Genomic DNA, 21,837 nt, shown 5'->3' with positions numbered 1-21,837 from the left:
ACTCCTCCTACTTCCTCTTTATTAGCCTGAGGCATCAAATGATAGTGCCCAACAACAGTATACATACCTCACTGCCCGCCAGCACTAAGACACACAGGATTCATGTCAATTTTTGGCATGGATAGGCAGTTCCAGTGCTTGCCTCATAAAATAACTCACAAGAGATGACTGCACAGATTATTCTTTCTCCAAGTTACATTTCCAAATGATAATCCTAGGAGAGCTTTGTTCTCTTATCCTTACAGTAAATTACTTTTCTTGGATCAGAGCTGTAAGACTTTATTGCTTTTTAAGTTAGTGATGAAAGATTTAATCACAATATTTGTTAGATTTAGCCACTGAACACAGGCTTTTCCATAACCTTAGAAGCTCCAGCAGGAGTCACAGTAGAAGTTCCCAACTACAAATACTACTGGCAAAATTTTGGATTTACCATACATTTCCTCCCAGTAATCATTCACAGCTTGAGTTAAGCAATAAAGAAATCCATCACTGGGTCCACAACACCATCTGGGAGATCAGGCTTTTGGCAGAGAAAAATGGAACAGCAATGCCCAGCAGCACAGGAAATCAATGATTTCCCCACACAGGGGTAAGAAACAGGCTGCTCCTGCTGAGCACAGGATCATTCATTTCCCATTCTGCCAGCAAAGTTGCTTTGTACGTGCAGTGAGCAAGGTCTCTGTCACACTGTCAGAACAAACGGACACCTTCCCCCAAAGCCTCCCCTTACCAGTAGGCTACACAACGAGCCATGCGATCTCAACAAGCTAAAAAGCGAAGGAGTGTGGAGACACCAGTCGCCTGCAAGAGCCTTTTGGCATAACGGTTTCAGGCTAGGTAGCTAACAAGTGTCCCAATACACCACCAATTTAAACTCATCTCAAATCCCATCAATTGACAAAGGATTCAACTGAACTTTGACAACGTCTGGACCAAGAAAACTGGGCTTCCCATTTCCCCTGGTAGTAGGATATTACTACTTACTTCCAGCAGTTGGAGCTCCAAAACAGATGTAAAGGTATTTTTTTCATTTTAAGCACAACCATTAAAGGGGAGTTGGAATATTAGAAAAAAAGTGAGTATATTATCCAGGAGACAGGAGGCCACATTGGCATCCTTCCAGGCTGCACTTCTTCATAACTAAACCACAAGTTTATTTACACATACAACACAAAACAGAGATGAATCTTATTTTATTGAGAGGGTTTACAGGAACCAGAATAGTCACACAAGATACTCTGTCAAGGTCCCAGCAGAGACCACCACTGATCAGCTTTAAAATCCCAACTCCTTCCTCAAAGTTACTAGCCTTAGTGCACCATGAAGCATGAGGCAAGGTAAGAAGCATAGGAGTTAAGAGTTTCCCCAGACACACACTTTTCCTGCAGAACTTCCCATCCACATTTCTGCGCTAGGTCAAAGTTCCCAAGAAAGCCAGAGTAATGGAATCCTAACAGGCATGTATGCAGTCATCAAGAACCAAACTACTGCCTGTAACTGGCATCAGAGGTTACCGATACAAAACAGCAGATGGAAGGGAGTTCTGGTCAAGCCAGACTTGGCCCCAATTTGAACCAGTGCTCTGAATAAGCACCTTGTCCATTAACCAGCCCTCTCTGAAATCAAAGGGTACTGCCGTAACTGTTTCCAGAGCTATGCCTGCATATTAACCACCATAACTGCAGATGTGTTAGGATCACCACTGGATCTAGCCAAGTACTGACATGTATCATGGATATTTTGCAGCATTTTCTGACAGCTACACTGTTACCTGTATAGCTGTGAATCCTTGAGGCAGAATCTATAAAACAGCTATATTACAGCAGAAATATCTTGGTCATTAGCAATTTCTAGCTTCTGAGGGAGACTGGTCACTCAGCTTTCCACCCACATTTTATACCGCTATAATCTCCTCAGTTTAATAAGTTACATGTGTAAATGCAAATATCTGCCTTATTTCTCTAGAGTCACCACTGCTCTAAATCAATTCAGGTCATGCTGAAATTAGTCTTGCCCTTCACCAGGTTAACAGCTTCTCCAGTTTTGCTATAATTAATATATGTCCGTAGATAAATTACAAATAAAGTGAAAGACGAAGAAGTAGGATTACTCTGTAGTATGTTTTCTTGTCCCTCCATCCTCAAGTTCAATAAGAAGCCTCTCAAAGATCTCACCCCACCAGAACTTAATAAATCAGCAAAAAAGAGACAATGCTTGAAGGTGTCAAGAAGAAATAACATGTAACCTACAACAGACTCCTCAATAAATGTGGGCACCATACATAACCCTACCTGTTTTCCTGCAAAAGGGAAAAAGCTCACTCATTTTCTAAGCTTCCACCTTCTTCATAGTCCATTCTAGCTGCAGTAAGATTCATCATTTGGTCACTCTGGACAGCAGTAGGCCTGCATTTATCATGGTGAAGTACATCTTCATTGTATGTTCTTACAGTTTATGGAAAGGCAAGTACAATGACTCATAGAACTGCTGCAAGAAAAATCTGAAACAAGTTAACAGAATGAGCTTCTGTAAAATGACATCCTACGTTTCCGACATGCAGAGCCAAAACCACATCACACTTTCAGCTGACAGATTTAGAGCCATTATTTATCATAAATGGCAAGACCATCACTGAGGCTAAGTAATGCTTCATGATAGGCTCTTGTTCGCAGATCTTAAGCATAGGATAAGCAGCGAAAGGCCTGATTCTATGTTCTAGAAACATGTGATATATTTTTTTTTTTTTTACTAATGTACTATTCTTTTCCTTTTGGAAATTTGTATTTTCTTCATGCTGAGAATGATCACCACGAAAATTCTTACCTGTTTTCCATCTAGTGTGTATAAGCGTTTAACCACCCCTGAATCCAGCTTGATGGCATCAGTTATATCAGTAAGAACCTGTTCAAATGAATGTGCTGTCTTCTTGTTGAGCAGAATCCGGACTGCTTTTCGTGGCTTCACTCCGCTCCTGATGATAGTGACTAGTTTAGGCCTAATGAAATCCTTATTTTCTTTTGCATCTGGAGTACCTCCTTTAGCAGTGGCAAGAGATGGCACTGAACGAGAAGTAGAAGTTGTCTTAACATTCACTGACCAGTTTGGGTTTACATTCTTCGTATACTCCAGTTTCTTGAAGGGTTCTATGGAACCACATACATAGCTTTCCCCTGCAGAAACAAAAGTGCCAGACCAGCAAGTCAGATTGGAAGGGGACACAACAAAAAAAACAAACCAACACAACAGAAAAATATCAAATCAAATCGTTCTCAAATTATTAAACTTTATTCTTATCATCTTGATCTACATAAAGTATTGATCTCTTCCCTTCCCAGATGCTATAGACTGTAAAGTATCTTTTAAACATCACTCATCGGCTAACCATTCAGAAAATGCTGTTACAAAATCCTTGAAAGCAGCAGTTTTCTTTTCAGAAAACACCATCTGCAGCAGGGATCGCTGCTGTCAGTAACTAGTGTTCATATCTAATCAGCTGCTCAGCCCCAGCACATTATCACAGTAGTCCCCCAGCCTTCATGCTTAAGTTGCCTGCTCCTAACAAAACAGCTGGCCCCAAACACTTCACGGGAAATAATGTGAAACATTATCCAAAAAATACAGGTTACAAATAACTTTCCATAAAAGGTGGATGCAAGTGTCATAGGAGAGTTGTTAACATTTGATTATTTAAAACTTTAGGTAGCATAAGTGCAGGATATGTAGAGGCAGGAAACCTCACTATTATTCTACTGACTCAACATATAAAAAGGGGCAGAAAGGAAGGCAAAGAAGAATAATTACAGAGCACTACTCACAACAAATTTACCAAACTTTAAAGTAAAAAAAATGGACTGTAGCTAAGATTTCCAATGAAACATTATCTACAATAAAATATTTCCGCAAATACCACACCCACACAATTTTGGGGGACCTAGAAGATATAAACACCAGCATATCCCAGTTGATTAACCCCTTAATGAAGTACAGCTGCAGGCTGCTGTGAAAAGGGAACACGCTTAGATGCTTCCAGCCTCTTGAAGCTTGACAGAGTGATAGCGCTGCCAGTTGCACTGGGTGAGTTAGATCAACGTGGTGATCTGACTGAACGTAACAAAGACAATACTAATTTTGCAACAATCAGCTGATTCAGTTCACCCTTTGGCTGGGGAAAAAAAGAAAAACAAAACCACCAAAGGAAACAATACTAGATCCAACAAGACCGCACCTTCTGGCAGCCTACAGTTAAACTCCATTGCAAAAAATGCAAAAATCTCATCCTGAACAATACCACAAAGACATTTGAGACGTTTTAATTCTTCTGGGTTCAGAAGTTCAGTGTATGCTATCATCACAGAGACCTTACTTTTAGCAGTTTAGCCAAGGTATTAAAACAAAACCAGAACAAAAGCCAGTGATGTACCTCCTATGCCAAAAACCACACAAAACCCAAAGGTTTTCCTAAGGATACCTACCCCAAGAAAAGAGGACTTACAGTTCAATACTTAAAAGAAAAATAAGTATTTACATTTTACTTCTGGACACAAACTTTAAGGTTTGCCACACAGACAAGACAGCATACAAGGAATGCTAGCAGGTACACAGTTACCACAGTTAGAAATAGAGGAGATGATCTGAGACATGAGGCCCCAGATGCAACAGAGGTTCAAGTCTATTGGCATGATGCTCCAAACATCAGACAGTAACACACTCTACTGAGATTATCAGAAAGGAAGTGGACGAACACCAAAAGACAAGTCAGAGCTACATGTGAAGATGGACCGCTCAGCAACAAAGATAAATGTAATGGAGTGTGATCAAGCAAGAACCATAAAAAGATTTGTTGTTTTCTTCTTTTTTTAAAGCATTCTTTTAAAGCTTAACAAGATACCAAGTGTGAGATGAAGACACTGTAATGCTTACTAGTCACCATGAAAACTCAAGTTAATCTGCGCATTCTAGTAACATCTAAATCGTCAATAGAATCTAAGATGAAATATTACATCAACCTTACAAGAAACAAAGGTAAGTTCTTCGTGTTATCTACTGTATATATTTGAGAGGGATATAGACATACATATGGTAACTTCAGAACAGAAAGGCTTTACCACAGTGATGAACCACGAGTTACCAGTTTCCTGAGCGTGGAACCCACCCTGACAGCACCCAGAAATTTTAGTATCTAGCCTAATCCTTTAGAGCCATGGTGTCTGTATGCAGATGAAATCTCAAAGAAAAGAACAAAAATCCTTCACCTAGATTTTCATCCTCTCTTCTTTTTCATAGTTACCTTCAGGAGAGAAGACTGCAAAGACCTTTCACAAGGGGCATGACTTACTAGTCCAATAAATCCACCTTCCACCTCAACTATTGCTGCTTCATAACTAACAGGTGATGACAAAAATTTGTTTTTATTTTTATTTTTGGTAACCTCACAGACAACAGCTTCACCCCCATGTTTGTACCTGAGGAGAGACAGAAACAGTGTAATCTGCGGACAGGCAATACCAGCAGCAAATTGGTGTTCACAGCTCCAAAGCACCAGGAAAATACACATCCAGAGGTAATCCCACTGAGCACCACCAGCTCTTATTCTGGGGCAAGCCTGAGCATAAATACCAGCTTTGACTAACTGGCAGCTGGGGAAAGAAGGTAACAATCTTCAAACACTAGATATATAACATAACACGTGCTGAATAAGGAATCCTTGGACTATGCTCGATTAAACAAAATGCTGGATTAAACAAAATCTGTACCGGATTAAACAAAAGCATAGAAAAGACAGCCCATTTGAAGTGTCTATTTGACTGCAGTTCCCCAAGAGAAGAGAGCAAGCTTTTCACAGTGCAGTCAGTTGTCACTAATGAAATTTTGACACTTGATTACAGTATCAATAGCCATTAGAAAAAGGGGGACACCCAGCTGTTTTGGGATATCTGACATCTATGAAAAAAAAGAAGTAATTAATAAATCTTATAAAGTATCCCTTTCCTGACAGCCCCTTCTTCATAGCAACAGTGTAAATGAAACACACATCACTTTAACCCTTAAAAAAAAAAACCAAAAACTATACACAATGCTTGTTTGCCAGTTTTGAACCAGGAATCCCACAATTTAACTGGTGCAAGTGCTCAACACTTCAGGAAATTCCATGTGGAACAATTAAAATTTATCTCAGCATTGAGAAGCTAATCAGAAAGCTAACCACGTAGGAGGACAGATCCCAAAACACAGTTTATACTTAAAAAAAAAAGAGAGACACAAACAAAACCCTACTACCTGTAGTTACACATCTGTCAAAATTCAATGCAGCTGAACCATTAGGGCTTCTCTCTAAAATGGAGAGATATCAATTTGATGGATGGACCACTCGGTGGATAAAGAACTGGCTGGATGGCCACACACAAAGAGTTGTGGTCAATGGCTCGATGTCTGGCTGGAGACCAGTAACGAGTGGTGTCCCTCAGGGACTGGTGTTGGGACTGGTCTTGTTTAACATCTTCATCGCTGCCATGGACAGTGGGATTGAGTGCACCCTCAGCAAGTTTGCCGATGACACCAAGCTGTGTGGCCCGGTTGATACGCTGGAGGGAAGGGATGCCATCCAGAGGGACCCTGACATGCTTGTGAGGTGGACTGATGCCAGCCTTATGAAGTTCAGCCACGACAAGTACAAGGTCCTACACCTGGGTCGGAGCAATCCCAGGCACAGCTACAGACTGGGCAAAGAAGAGATTCAGAGTGGCCCTGCAGAGAAGGACTTGGGGGTGCTGGTCGATGAGAAAATGAACATGAGCCGGCAGTGTGCGCTCGCAGCCCAGAAAGCCAACCGTATCCTGGGCAGCATCAAAAGGAGTGTGACAAACAGGTCGAAGGAGGTGATCCTGCCCCTCTACTCTGCGCTTGTGAGACCTCACCTGGAATATTGTGTGCAGTTCTGGTGTCCTCAACGTAAAAAGGACATGGAACTGCTGGAACAAGTCCAGAGGAGGGCCACAAGGATGATCAGGGGACTGGAGCACCTCCCGTATGAAGACAGGCTGAGGAAGTTGGGGCTGTTCAGCCTGGAGAAGAGAAGGCTGCGTGGGGACCTCATAGCAGCCTTCCAGTATCTGAAGGGGGCCTATAGGGATGCTGGGGAGGGACTCTTCATCAGGGACTGTAGTGACAGGACAAGGGGTAACGGGTTAAAACTTAAACAGGGGAAGTTTAGATTGGATCTAAGGAGGAAATTCTTTCCTGTTAGGGTGGTGAGGCACTGGAATCGGTTGCCCAGGGAGGTTGTGAGTGCTCCATCCCTGGTGGCGTTTAAGGCCAGGTTGGATGAAGCCTTGTGTGGGATGGTTTAGTGTGAGGTGTCCCTGTCCATGGCAGGGGGGTTGGAACTAGATGATCTTGAGGTCCTTTCCAACCCTAACTATTCTATGATCTTAGAGGTCACAACGTGCACACGAATTTCATGACATGCTTCATGTATTAAAAGTATAATTTAGAAAAATAATATCTCTGTACAAGGTGGCTGCTAAGGAGACACTGAATCACTGTCTGTAAGTACTGGAGCTTTCCTGACACAAGAGTTGATCCCTTTTTTTTGGCCTATTGGTGTTAGCAATTTGTTTGTTTCCTTCAGCTTGCTGATATTCGCACTACAAGAATGATCAAGGTGCTATCTCTGAAAAGGGATGTTTGGCATTGCTTTTCTGTGCTAAAGTCGACTTGGCCTAAAATGGCTTTATACAGAAGCCAGCTGATATTAGGTGTACATCCTGGAGAAGGAACACAGAATCTGCTTGAATCATGCAGAGAGAACAACCAACCCCTCTTTGTAGGGACAGGAGAACAGCCAATTTATTGAAAATAGTGTTGGTTCCTTGGAGCAGAGTACATACTAGGAAAGGAAAGTTAATCTACAAGCCCACCTGAGGTAGAGAAACCATGGTGCTTGCACACTTTGGTGGTGACAATGTTCAGTGCAGCATTCAGTGTGGTCCATTTTCCCAGTGGATAAGGCAGGAAACAAATTCAGAGAGCAGGAAAGGGACTGATACCCCCAGTACCCCATGCAACGGGTACACCAGCTTTGCTTCACTTCCACTATTCGGTTTTGTACATAAAAAACGTAGAACAGCAACCTCTCAGGGGAAAGGACAAAGAATTCTCACTATCCCACACCATGCAGGTGAAATTGCAAAAGGAATATGACCTGAACCAAATAACTTACTACCTGATAGTTCCCAAATGTGTTGGTTAATAGAGCAATAACCTATTTAAACTACATTACTGTTGCCTTGTCTTCCTGCAGTGTCTGAACAAAATGCAACAGTGCAAAAGAGAAGGAGCTACAGGAAATAAATCTGACCTACCCATGTTCACCTAGCAATCAGAAGCACCAGAAAGCACTGGTTTAAAACAGATCTCCTCGAACCTTTTAAAGGACTTCTTTCGCACATCATTCTTTCTGCTCAGCTTAGACTAAAACTTTTTTGTTTTCCTCATCAAAAGCCAAATGAAAAAATAAAGACATACTTCCTCCTTCTCTACCCAACCAAATTTCTGTAGTCTTTCTACAAGCAAGACAGGCATTGTCCATGCTTAAAAAAATAACTGGAAAGTACTTAGAGAAAGAAAGCATGGGACCTTCCAAGCAGTTAAGGAAGACACAGTGTAAATGGTGAATCTAATGGATGAATCTTCTCAAATTCATGAAATAAAATAATCAAAAAAACAGTGCCAGAACAACCCTTAACCATTTTACGCAACAGGATTATTCAGTGGTTTGTTTATCAAACAATATAAGGATTGCAGGCATTTCTGCCACAGGATCCAGTCCAAGTTCACTAACTTTGATAGCCCTGGATCAAGTCCATGGTAAATATCCAGTGTAAATTCAATCCTATAAACAAATGTCCACACAGATCCAGCTCTACAAACATTTAAACAGATACTTTACTGTTATTATTTTGATAGCATATTACATACGCATATGAATCTTTCCAGCCCACCAGTTCCCAGCTGCTGAGGTAGACATGACTTAGAAGAAAGAACATGAGCTCTAATGTGCATCAGAGACCACGTCAATCAATTCCTACAGTTTGAGCTGGCTGGGCTTCTCACCAGCACCACTGGAGAGGTCAACAAAGTAAAGGTGACAGCAGTAGTAGTAGGCAGGAGAGTTTCGGAAAAGCTGAGTTAAGAGGAATGAGGTGACAGTGGGAGTAGCAATACACACATACAGAAAGAGTCAGGAACTTTGTCACAGTCTGCCCAGCACTTTGGCAAGGAGACACTGCCTTTTGAACCCTCCTCTGGCAGGCAGCTTCTCTGCTGCATCAAACACAACTGCCTACCTCCAGCTTGCAAGAGCCTTCCTGCAGACCTCAGGTGACATCTCCTCTGACACTACAGTGAGGTTCACCTCTCCCAAGAGTTATCAGCCAGTTAGAGCCATTACCAGATTTTAAATCTGGTATATCTCTGCTCTTTCAGACTGCTCCTTCAATGAGGACTGCAGCTCCAAGATAATCCCTGAGACACATTCATTTTTATTCTTCAGATTATTCCTGAAAACTATTTTTGCCATTATGCCTACACAATATGTGCACACACACACATACAAGTCTTTACAAAAGATTGGCAGTGCACCCAATATTGACATGTGACAATATTGTTTCTCAGTACTCTCTCACCCTTGTGGTTTGGGGGTTTTGGTTTGTCTTTGACTGCCAATTCTCTGCTGCAGGGTTCATCTTTTGTGGTAGGTATTGTGGAAACCTGAAATGATTCTGGTTCATACTCAAGACTCTGAGGTAATATTATAATAAAAATTAATGGGAAAGGGATACAGTTCTAGCTATGGATTTACTCTGTGGTCTTTGTTCCAAGTAGCAGGACCCCAGGAGTAAAAACAGTGAATAATACTCTTTGTTTCAAAGTAATGCTGCTCATAATAATCTATTACTTTTCTTGATATACTGTTCAGTGGTAATTTTTTTGTTAAGACCCATGAGTCTTTGCCTTTAGCTCTAAAGATGGCATACTTTCGGAAAAGCAAAAGGCATTTTGTTTTTTTCTTAGACTTTGTTTATGGCTAGACAATTTAGCCTTAAGAGCAACTTCATCTTTATTGATTCTACATGCTTTGATTGCATGTCACACCTAGGGAATAAAGTCATGTCACATTTGGAAACAATTCTTTAAAGGTAAGAAAGTCCTGAACACGAGGTCTGACAAAAAGAATGCAACATGAATCCATTTAATTTTTCCTTCATCTAAGGTAGGGAAGAACAGAAGTTACAGGGCATGTGAAAATTTGCAACAGTACACACCCCTTGTTATCAAATTCCAACAAATCTCACATACACCAAGTCTTAAAAAAAACCAAACAAACCAACCTAGGGAAGTCATTACTTTCAAATAAAGGGAAGATGTGTCCATGCACCTCAAAATAACCTACAACATCAGCATACAACCATGCCAGCTCTGAATTCTATGCAGGACAGAACAAAATATTACTGAAGCAAAACAGTTCCTTTACAATCTTTTTCCTTTGGGACTATCTTTCATGCAGTTCTGTGTAGTAAGCTCTAAGATGAAAGACAGTGGCTGCTGTCTTGTTTCCCTCAGGAGCTAGTTGCTTCTCTGTCTTCGTGACCATATGGGAAGGTAAGAGTACAGGAATTTCTTCACAGGCATAAAGGCAAAAAAACCCAACACCAAATCAAGACCTTACACATTTAACTTCCAACAGAATCACTAAAATCAGTGTACCGTCCCACCTCCAAAATAAATAAATAAATAAAAGATAATCATCTGAATTCATAGCAGTCTCATTAAATGGATTCACACAGTAAGGGAACAGAAAGTAACACTTAATATTTCAGTAGTTTGAGCACAAATGTCATTTGGCAAGAGGCAAAAATCAAGTGATTTTCCAGCTATTTAAACACAAAGCACAGCTTCAAGCTAATTAATGCAGTAGCAGACTAGCCAAACTCTAATAAACTTGTACGGTAAAGAGTGAAAGGGGATTATGTAAAAACCATCACTGAGCTAATAATACATGAACCTGTAATGCACAGAGAAGCTCTATAGTAGAAACAATAACCCATCTCCTTTATACAAATAGACAGAAGCGCCCTTTCAGGTGAAAGAAGGATGTACATCTCTACTTGCACTCAAAGACTGACTTCTGCAAATCCCACCATGTTACTGGCACAAGAAAATAAGACTGTCCAACTGGAACTATACACAGGAAGGGAGATGTGTTCAATGAAAACGTAAGGAATAAAGTTCCACAGAGCTAAAAGAAATACCAAAGCCCTTACTTAAAATATACAAGTGCTTGTACTGTCATTCATTTTGACTGACTGATTTATAACTGGTGTTATTCTTTTCTAGGATGCCAAAATAAACCAATCTTACAGGTTGCTGAATTTATCTGTGCATTCAGTTCTTTCTTTTCAAAAGCTGGTTCTGACTGGCAGCAAAAGACACTACATTGATGCAACATTAGCATCAATGATACTTGCTTCTTGATTAGCATACCAATCAAATGTGACAATAAAATGTACAAATACTGGTTTTAAACAGATGTTGATTAATATTGGTCTTTCCTCACAGAAATTGATTTTCTGCACCAATTAAATACTGTCCTGACAAATACAATTCTAACTTTCCCCTGGAATTCATAACATTGATCTTAGACCAGTTTCCTTTTAATTTCACTAAACCTATTGTCCTAACTCCAAAAACCCTTACTTACATGCATAATCCTACCACTTCACTTTTCTTTCTGAGCATCTTCAGGTTGTCTCCTACTCTCCTTTTTATGGAAGGGGGATTATCAAAAATATCCTCTTCATAAAACTGCTTACAAAGCTTTCCTCTACTATGACACCTAAAGGGGACAACTCAATGGTGGCTGAATACCTGCTATGCAAAGATGCGCTCCTCTTTCAGGAATTTTATTCATCATTAACCTTTTTTTTTCTCTCCCCACATTAGCTACCTTCCGATTCTCTCATCACATCCTGATACTGCAAATTCTCTCACCCACTGCTAAAAATTATAATCATAAAGAAATTACAATCTCTGTTACAACTGTAAAATGGCTATCCAGCGGCTTTGCAGGTTTGCCCACAATACAACAATGAAAACTTTGTCCCACCTTTATTTTATTTGAACACAGTCCCAAGCGCCTGCATTTGAATTTTACAGATGAAAAACAACCCTGGTTATGGCCATATGCTAGTTAATGCTTTCAGACCTTATACAGTCTGGTGTTTTGTACAAGGAGCTACTGCCCACACACACACAAAAAGAAACCCACTGAAAGCCAGAGGCACTTTCTGTTGGAAAAGCTACTACAGCAACTTTAAAAACTTGTATTTATTAACACAGTAAGTATTATTAATAGCCTCGGCTTACTATTCGAATTGATTAATACTGACAGTTTCTTTTGCCAACAAAACTGTTTGTGAAGAAGGGAAAATTTCAGCGTCAATGGGCAAATTGGCAACAGGAACCTTTGATGTTTGACAGTGACCAGGACCTGTTAGTTCTGACCAAGTCACTAGTAATGCTTCATACTGCAGGTACATGAGCCTTATTTAACAACAAGGTAAGGGTGCTGATGGACTGGGTTAGAGGAAAAGGGAAATGCTACAGGGGAGAAAAGTTTACAGTCTACCCCATGGCTGCAAAATTACAACAGGTTGCCTACATTTATGCTACTCAATGAGAGGAGGGTGTTTTACTTAAGGCATATTTACTTGTATGGAAGAGTTGGAGTTTTTCACTAGGTAGACACAGACTTTAAAAAAAAAATGGTTAAAATCCATCAGAAGAATTTCATGTAAGTTTTATCAAGCTTAACTGACTAAACTCTCATCAGCATTGGCATTTTTAAATATGCAAGTTCAAGAGAAGCAACAGATGTGATCTTTGAGATCTAGGACTATCAACACTAGATTAACAGAAAAGGAAAGGTCAAACACTTTCAGCAAGAGGGAAACAAGAAGCAAGGTGATAATATTTCATGGCACACTTTAAGATATTCACAATTCTAATTATACCACTGAAGATCTTTTTTCTTTATCAATAAGAACTATACCATTACCTACTTACAGAAAATTTAACAGATGAGACAAACAAACACCAACTCAAACATAACTTTATGCCTCCAAATCTTACTGCTGACCTTCTACTAGCTGGTCCAAAGAGGAAATCTTCTTGGAGCCATCAATCGTGTAGATTGTTCTCACTCCCTGGGGCAGATTCACATTGTCAGACAGAGTTCGGGTCAGATCAGCCAGGAGAGCTTCAAAGGACCTAAACCGGTCAGGGGAGATGGCATATACAATCCCTTTGAAATACCGGTCTCCATTACGATAGAAACGAACTTTCTTGGCTTTTTTCTCAGAACTCAGGGTCTGTAGAGTGCGCGTTCGGTAAAAGCTGCAGTGGGCACTGTGAGTAGGGCTGGGCAAACCATTTACCCGGGACCCCCTGCCATATCGCTGCGCTTTATCACGCTCATCAAAATGCTCCAGCTCCATATCTCTCCCAAAGGACATCTTGAAGTTCAATCTAAGGGATGAACAAGAGACCAGAAAAAGTTTAAGAAACTTACACATTTTAAGGAAGCTCACTTTGGGAATTCATGTTCTATACATGCCACTTACACAGGACTGCTTTTCAGGTTGAGAAAAAAAATGTTTGAATGAAACCATGCCACATTCACACATTCATTTTACAGCTTCCTCTCTTGCCAGGCCATAAAACCAAGTTAGGCTTGTACACAGCATAGCAATGGCACTCATGAAACCAACGGCCAGTAATACGCAACATAAAAAAGTGTTTGTTCAAATTCAGCAAGAACTGTGAAAATGAGGAGACAAAGTTGAGCTACTGGGGAAAAAAAAACAAAAACCAAAAACCAAAACCAACCCAAAACAAAACCAAAAAAACACATCAACTTTCTATTTCTTCTCATGTTACATTCAGATGCTATTTGAGTCCAGTTTACCTTCTAGACCATTCATCCCACTAAATTGTTTGTTCCAACTGTGATCTCAAGACCTTCCATTTCAGAAGAGCAATCACCACCAAGTAAGCAGTTAAGAACTCGTCAGGGGAACAGGTGTTGCAGGTTGGCGATGAGAATCAGGACTACTACTCAGTGGGTCAAGCCCACTGTTCAACAGCCCTTGCATGTTCCAAATATTGGTTTCCCTACAGCCTAAGCTTTGTAGTAAACTATTTCATTTGTCCTTGCGCAAATACTTTGAATACACTGAAAACCAGAAGTGCTCAAATGCAATGAAATAATAATAAAAAATATTAGAGGGAGACAGGAAATGAGTACCTTTCAATGAAAAAGCTACTTCAGTGCTCTGTAACATTTGCAAGATGCATTATTAATATCCTAAGCCTAATATCAAATTGATTAAAGCTGACAGCTTCTTTTGCCTAAAAAACCATCACCAAAGGAGTGATAAATTCACTGTTGAGGGGTAAATTATCAATTGGTGTCTCCCATGTTTGACAGTGACAAAAACCCATCAGCTCTGACCAAAATGATCCCAGCTGTTCAATATAGATCACAGATATGGATGCTCACATGTTCTGAAATGAAATCAAGGAAGTAGATACTTCTGTTCCTTTTTACAAACAACACAAGGCTGAACACAAGTTGCACATTAATCTTCATAAATAAAGATATTTTAAAAATAGAATTATCAAAATATCATTAAGTTGAAAACACATTTCTTTTAATTTAGGAGCCATCTAGATTTGCATTGTCTGCAGAACAGCAAAGCACAGTAAGTTTATTTATAGCACATACACACAGACCTAATTTAGAAGAGGCCTCTCTCATTGATTTCCAATAAAAAGGAAAAAAAAATAGCAAGCACAAGCTTTGTTTCAACCACTCATAACTGTGTGACCATGAAGAAAAAAAAAATATATTCAGACCAGTTGTAAAGCAATAGGAGGAAATACAGAAAGACTTAAGGATGCTCTCTTAGCTTGCAAGAGTTTGCATTAAAGCAGTGATTATACAGCTGGACCCTGATGCTGCAAAGCTGTAGGGGACGTGCTCAGCAACTTCACAGTGCTTGACTGGAACAAGCACCTAAGGCAACCACTGCAAGTGGGGGGCCTTGGTGGAGATTACTTACCCTGATTTGGTTACAGCTCACAGCTTACTCTGTTACATTAGCACAGGATCATGTGCTTATGTTTATATGCAAGATTGATATTTGTAAATACTTTAAAGGTACCTAAAACACATGAACAATACAGTATGAAGTGGCGATAGCAACAAGCCTGTCACAGTTCAAGGAATGTCTGGATGATACTTTTAGCCATATGGTTTAGTTTTAGGTAGTCCTGCAAGGAGCAGGGAGTTGGATACGATGATACTTATGGGTCCCTTCCAGCTTGAGGTATTCTATGATTCTAGTATATATTTGCATATTATGCATATAAAAGAAAAATACTAATACACATTTTTCCTCCTCGGTATATATACACACATACAGCCTACTTCAGTGAAAGAACACTTACTGTGGCATTTCACTGACACTCCTCTATAGTTTAAACACAAAATATCACTCGGTGGCCAGAGCTTAGAGTCAAGAACATAACGCCAATGTTTCCGTGTTAAAAAAATCATGTCAGTTGTTTTACTTCACTTTTTATTCCTATGAAAACCTGTTATTCAGATTTAACCAATCGTAGGACTCACAATCCAGAAACTGTACCTCAAAATCTACGCCTGTGCCAACAAAAATGGATTTTTCTTAGGTCTGCTATTTCATTTGCTTAAACCATCTCAGACACAAAAAAAAAAAAAACCAAAAAAAAAAACAAAAGAAACCCCAAAACACGAAAAGCGAGTTTACATGAAGATAGGCCTTTTTTTTTTTTTTTAAGAGACTTTCAGCTTTACCAATGTTGGATGGGGAAAGGTAGAAGTGCTAGTTGCTGCCCTTTCTTCCACACACACATATGCGTTAATCAATAATGGTTGTTAATTCCCAATTACGCCCTTTAAAAAGGAAACAGAGCTCCCCTGGAACACTACAGTCCTGTTATGTTGCAGAAAATCGCATTCAAAACACAAGGTCAGCAGACAAAGAAATCCTAAACAATCTGATCTGATGAGATGCTTCCGTTTGTGTGGGCATAAACGTACATTCACATACGTAGAGAGACAGAAAAATGAAGGGACACACCCCTGCAAAATCACCATGCCCAACACTTCACGCCCTGTACATCCGCTAAAGAATTATTTATAATGCAGGTGTGGGTGAGCAATTACATAAAACAACCTGATGAAAAAAAAATATACATCACGCAGCGATGCCACTGGCACCCAGCGAAGATCGTTCAGAGACTAAGCCGCAGCCTCACTACCAAGTCATTGTGGGGGGATAAAACGTGGCTACATGCCGCAGCGCCTTCAAGAACAGACAGGTTTATTCTGCTGGGGTAGGTAGGGGAAACGTGTCTGCCATACAGCCAGCCCGCTGAAGGCGGCACCAAGCACTTCAGCCCCGCTGCGGACCGGTAGCGCACCGCGAACCGCACACGCTGACAAACCCGAGGCGCGTTCGCCTCCGGGGGAAGCACCTGGCGCGTTCCCGGGGCGCCGGGGGACGGGCAGCCGGGGGGACGGCGCGACACCCGCGCTCCCGCCGCCGGGCACACACCACGCCGGCCCCCGCGGCCCGCCCGGGCACGGCGCTGCGGCGCCCGGCGGAGGCCGCCGCCCCACACAATGGGCACAGGTGCGGCGCGCCGCGCCCCGACGCCGCAACCCCCGCGCAGAGAGGGACGACCCCGGCCCCACAAGCCCCGGCCCGGGAGCTCACCTGTTCTCCGCAGGCTGGCGAGCACCTTCTCCCTCGGACCTGCCGGTGGGGCGCGGAGGAGAGGCGGCAGCTCGAAATGGGATGAGGCCAGAGAGCGGCAGCTCCCCCCTCACCCCCCGGCCAACAGCCGGCTCTAATCGCAGGAGTTGCCGCAGAAAGCGGCTCCGCTGCCTTTGTTACGCCTCCCCCGGCTGGAGCGCGCTGCTGGGGAGCCCGGGCTGCAGCTGCTTCGCCTTTCTTCTGCTGCTGCCGGTTGCAGTGATTTGCATTAGCCCGGCCCTCATTGAGATGCGGCGCTCCGCACCAGCCTCTCCCCGCCGCTCTCTCCGGAGGGCGGTGCCGCCGCCTCTCTCACGCTCTCCTCCGCCGTTAGCGAGCCCGTTTTTCCCCTGGCGCTGCTGAACCACGCCGGCAGCGTGCCCGGCCCGAGGGGCGGTGGGTGCGAGGGGACCCCGGTTCCGCGTGCGCTGGGGGCCGCGGCGGAGAGGCCGCACGGGGACGATCGGTTACGGTGCCAGTGGGCTCCCCCCAGTTAATTCGTGGCCGTACCGCGAGTCGCTGTCTCCCGCCGCCCTGGCGAGCCCCGGCCGGCGGATGAGCTCCATCGGCGGCTGGCAGGGAGGCAGCTGCCGGCCCGGCGTCCGGAAAACGCCCCCTGGAAGTATTTGTACCAAAGTGTCACTGGGCATCGAGTTGCTGGAGAGGGTCCAGAAAAGGGCAACAAAGCTGGTGAGGGGTCTGGAGAACAAGTGCCATGGGGAACAGCTGAGGGAACTTGGGGGTGTTTAGCCTGGAGAAGAGAAGGTTCAGGGAGGACTTTATTGCTCTCTGCAACTACCTGAAAGGAGGATGGAGAGATGCAGGGGTCTATCTCCCAAGTAACAAGTGATAGGACAAGAGGAAATGGCCTCAAGCTGTACCAGGGCAGGTTTAGATTGGATATTACGAAGAATTTCTTCACCAGAAGGGTGGTCAGCCATTGGAACAGGCTGTCCAGGAAAGTGGTGAAATCATTGTCCTTGGAAGTGTTCAAAGACGTGTAGATCAGGCCCTTAGTGACATGGTTTAGTGGTGGACTTGACAGTCCTGGAGCAACGGTTGGACTTATCTTAAAGGTCTTTTCCAGCCTAGCTGATTATGATTCTATGAGGTTCAGCCAGTCCCCAGGTTCCTGTGGCAGGGTTTGGGTGCTGAAGGTGGGGCTGATCTGAAATTTAGGTACTAAAACTGGGGCCAGGCTCCTTCACGCACACCACATGCTCAGTTACAGCTGACCCTGGGGGTGACTAACCTCCGTAGATACTACAGTTTTTATGCTTAAGTTCCCCAAAAGCTGTATTTGCCCAAAGGCGTTTCAGGCTTCATCCGACTGACTTGCTCCTGTCACGCCCAAGCCCCTCAGATCTTGGAGAACATTTGCTAAATCCACCTCCACACAAAAATCAGCCATAACTGATGCTTCCTTTCCAAAGGCTTGGTTGTTCTGCATTTTAATGTAAAAATTCCAGTGGTTAAGACATTCTCCAGGTAAAGGACCTGGATTACTTTGGAAAACAAAGACTTCAAGTCTCTTCTACTTGTCAGGTAAACAGCCCACAGTCCACAGGGACATGGAAGAGAAGAAAACAGTCTGTCCCTTCTGCTAAAGCTGCTCACGTTGAAAGAATTAAAAATGCATTAGATCAGAGAGAGGGAATTAGTCTATAACCTTGTGGATATGGCACTCACTTGGGAAGGACAAAAGATGGCTTTTTGTGTCTTTACTATGGACCATTTATGTGGTTTATATCCATAAATCCAGAAACAATCAGTGGAGCAGGGGCTTAAGCCCAGGGTGCCCTGTTCCCGGTCGTAGACCTCTAATCAGAATAGAGGCTCCTGCTTAATCTGTCTGAAGGCAAATGAAGCCTTCAGTCTACAAAAACTGTAAGAGGCTCAAAGGAAGAAGAAGCTGGAGCACTCCCCTTCTTTTCTATTCCCCTAGAATAGTCCCCAGGGAGGCTCTTAAATGACATGAGATTCCCTAAAAGAATAAAATTAATTGTTGCTGAGTCTTCATTGTCCAGGAGGAGTTCTTTAATCTCTGAACTATACAGCAAATACAAGAGTCTTCCAGCTACACTTGTTTTCTTAGTTTTTAAAAGAGAAACAAGCACCTAAAACCTTCAGCAAAACCTCTGCTCAAAGGAATGATAGTATTAAAACACCTGAACACCAAAGAGATTCGGAACTCAGTGTGCAACTCTGTCCTCAGTACACTCTTACCACCTACCTTAGTTTTTGTGGATCTTGTTCCAAGGCACTTAATTCTTCCCCAATGGTCAATGGAGTGCTGAGGCACTTTAGGAGAGATTGATGTTTTTCAGAAGCAAGTTCCTAAAAACTGAGCACCTCCACACTGAGTGTTTTACCAGTCTGTTGGTTCTGAAAATCTCTTGGTCTATGTTTAGATGTAACATGGTGATCTTGGTAATGTCGGTATACTAGATTAGAGAATGGAAACTAATTTTAAAACAATTCTGGTAATCTTGCAATAAAATTCTGTCCTTTAAACCGCTTCCTTTGTAGCTCAACAAACAAAATATTCATTATAGTCTTAAATTATAAGAAAAAACAGGAGATCACAAAGATTTGAGATGGGAAAGACAGTCATGGTCCTCATAAAGGACTGGTCTGTAACAATTCTTCAGTGCTGTTTTGTGCAGTTCATTTTAAATTCCTCAGGTAATGGGGCTTCTACTTCCCAAAGGAGACATCTCTTCAAAATTGAATTCCTCCAATTATAAGGATTTTTTTTCTGATGATCAAGTTAATGGAAGTTTCTTATGTTTCAGCTCATTACTTTAGCTATAGTGCCCTGTGTTCACGTACATAATTTATTTCTCCCATTGGTGTTTACATCTCTCCAACATGTATTATTTACGTCTAGCCTGAGTGTACAAAATATTTCACAGATGTTCAAGAAAGATCTTCACTCTGATTATGTTAAAAAAAAAAATAAGAAAGGTCAAAAGAAAAGAATACAACATAAATCAACACGGAAATATAGACCCGATAGAAAAATGTCTTTTAAAATGTGTCATTTTGTTCATTTACAGTTTTGTATTCAACCTGAAGACTCAACACCATACCATGCAGTCTCTTTGCCTTTGTCATGCTTGCCTGCCATCCTTTTTTTTAAAGCACTTTGAAAGATGCTTTTCCTTTGCCTTTTTCATGTTTGCCCTCAAATTAAAGCAGTGCAATTCTAAATAGAAACAAAACCTGCATAAATTTTTTCAACAGGCCCATGGTTACCCTGTTAAAAGAGCGTACTGTTTTGCTACTGACAGAGTTGTTTTTCCTTGTTGGAAATATGTAATGGACTTTTATAAACCACAATGCAGCCACTTCTTAATGCCATTTGGGGTAAAGTAAGTAACTTGGACTTTTAATCTCTATTATTGTTAATCAAGTTTTCCAGATCTAGCAGGATTTCAGCGGTGCTTTTCTGAACATTTCTAATTTTTAAGCACCTTTGTCAAAAATGTGCGGTAGAATTGGATGCAGTTTACGTCACCACCGAACACTCCTGTATCTGAAGGCAGCACCAAATGCCTTGAAACATGTTCTGGGAGCTTCTCTTTAGTTGGCTAACCACTGTGACCCCTAAATCCTTTTCAGAGTCACTGCTTTCCAGGACACAGCCTCCAGACTTCTAAATGTGACCTACATTCCTTGTTCCTGATGAATGACCTTGCATTGAGCTCTCTCAAAAAGCACGTTCAAATGATCCTGGCTTACTAAAGGATGTCAATTTCCCTACAGAAAAACTGTTTTCTCTTTGCATTATTTAGTTCTTTATGCATTTTATGTCATCTGCAATTTTTACCATTAATGCTTGTTGACTGTTTCTTCAGATCACTCATAAATTTATGTAGCAGCAGAGGAGAGCATTTTCTAAAATGTGGGGCTCAAACCTCTAAGGCACTGGTGTCAAGGGTGTGTTTAAAGCTCGCTCTGCTTCATGTCAGAGAGGCACTCAGCTCTCTGGATGCCAAACCAGGCCCAGGGAACTGGTGATGGTGCGGTCGCAGATGTCTGTTTGAGCAAACAGCCTGTGCCATCTCTCAGCAGGGGTCCAAGCAACTGGAGCTGCACTAGCACCCTGGGCGCTGCCGAGGCTTGGGCTGGGCTGGGCTGGGCTGGCAGAATCATGGCACCAAGCACCAACACGTCAGGGAAAACTCACTCATGGAAGAGAGCAGAATTCCACAAATTCCTCTAGAATTACCCAAGGGGTAATGATGAGCTGTTTATAGTTACTTTTGGAGATCTGTCATTTAGTTGATTTTTAATTAATTATTACATGTTACTGACTTTGTATAACGCTGATCACTTAATTAGATTGATGTCCTGCTGGATGCTTCTTTTACAGAAGCGTATGCCGATGCAGTCATCTTTATCAATCATGTTTGGCAGCCTCACCCAGAAAACTACCCAGTTCGACGTGCTCATTGGCACTAATTACACAGTCATCTTCTGTATTGATTATATCACGTATCAGGCCTTCAGTTATTTTACCTGCTACTGATTCCAGCACAGCTCAAATTGTATAACCTAGGTCATAATTTTTGTTGCTTAAATGTAACCCTGGCTTTATGCAGGTTTCTAATACTTCTTTGATATTATATAATGTATTGAATAGCAGCGTTTTCAGGCAGACCAGTAATAAATTCTTCTTAAACTACCCATGCATTAAAAATTATTTGCATATTATTTTTAGGGAAAACCATATGGCATTTATGACTGGGATGGGACTGCATTATGCCGAAATATTCATGGAATATTTCTGTCTGTTGTGCATTGTTATTGACAGTTTCAACTGTCTGCTTCTAATATCAGACCTATGATTTTGCTCAGATTAATTATGTTCACAATATTATTTTTTTTTACCTCCTTTCTGTCCTCAGTACTC

At 41.9% G+C, this 21,837-nt stretch overlaps 1 protein-coding gene across 3 annotated transcripts in view; it reads right to left on the bottom strand.

Moving 5' to 3' along the window:
• The window catches only part of DCLK1 (doublecortin like kinase 1), a 250,495-nt gene extending 232,992 nt beyond the window's left edge, over window positions 1-17,503 (bottom strand). For all 3 annotated transcript variants that reach the window (XM_065678389.1, XM_065678390.1, XM_065678394.1), the window contains exons 1-3: window positions 16,881-17,503; window positions 13,199-13,587; window positions 2,827-3,173 (exon numbers count right to left, since the gene is read on the bottom strand). In XM_065678389.1, the coding sequence (XP_065534461.1) occupies window positions 2,827-3,173; window positions 13,199-13,574 (723 nt within the window). In that variant the 5' untranslated portion in view covers window positions 13,575-13,587; window positions 16,881-17,503. The remainder of the gene's footprint in view (window positions 1-2,826; window positions 3,174-13,198; window positions 13,588-16,880) is intronic.
• Between the last annotated feature and the right edge of the window lie 4,334 nt (window positions 17,504-21,837).

Source organism: Lathamus discolor, chromosome 4 (assembly GCF_037157495.1).
Source record: "Lathamus discolor isolate bLatDis1 chromosome 4, bLatDis1.hap1, whole genome shotgun sequence".
Lineage (NCBI taxonomy): Eukaryota > Metazoa > Chordata > Aves > Psittaciformes > Psittacidae > Lathamus > Lathamus discolor.
The sequence above is the reverse complement of the archived record's forward strand: the minus strand, read 5'-3'. Positions and strand labels throughout refer to the sequence as shown.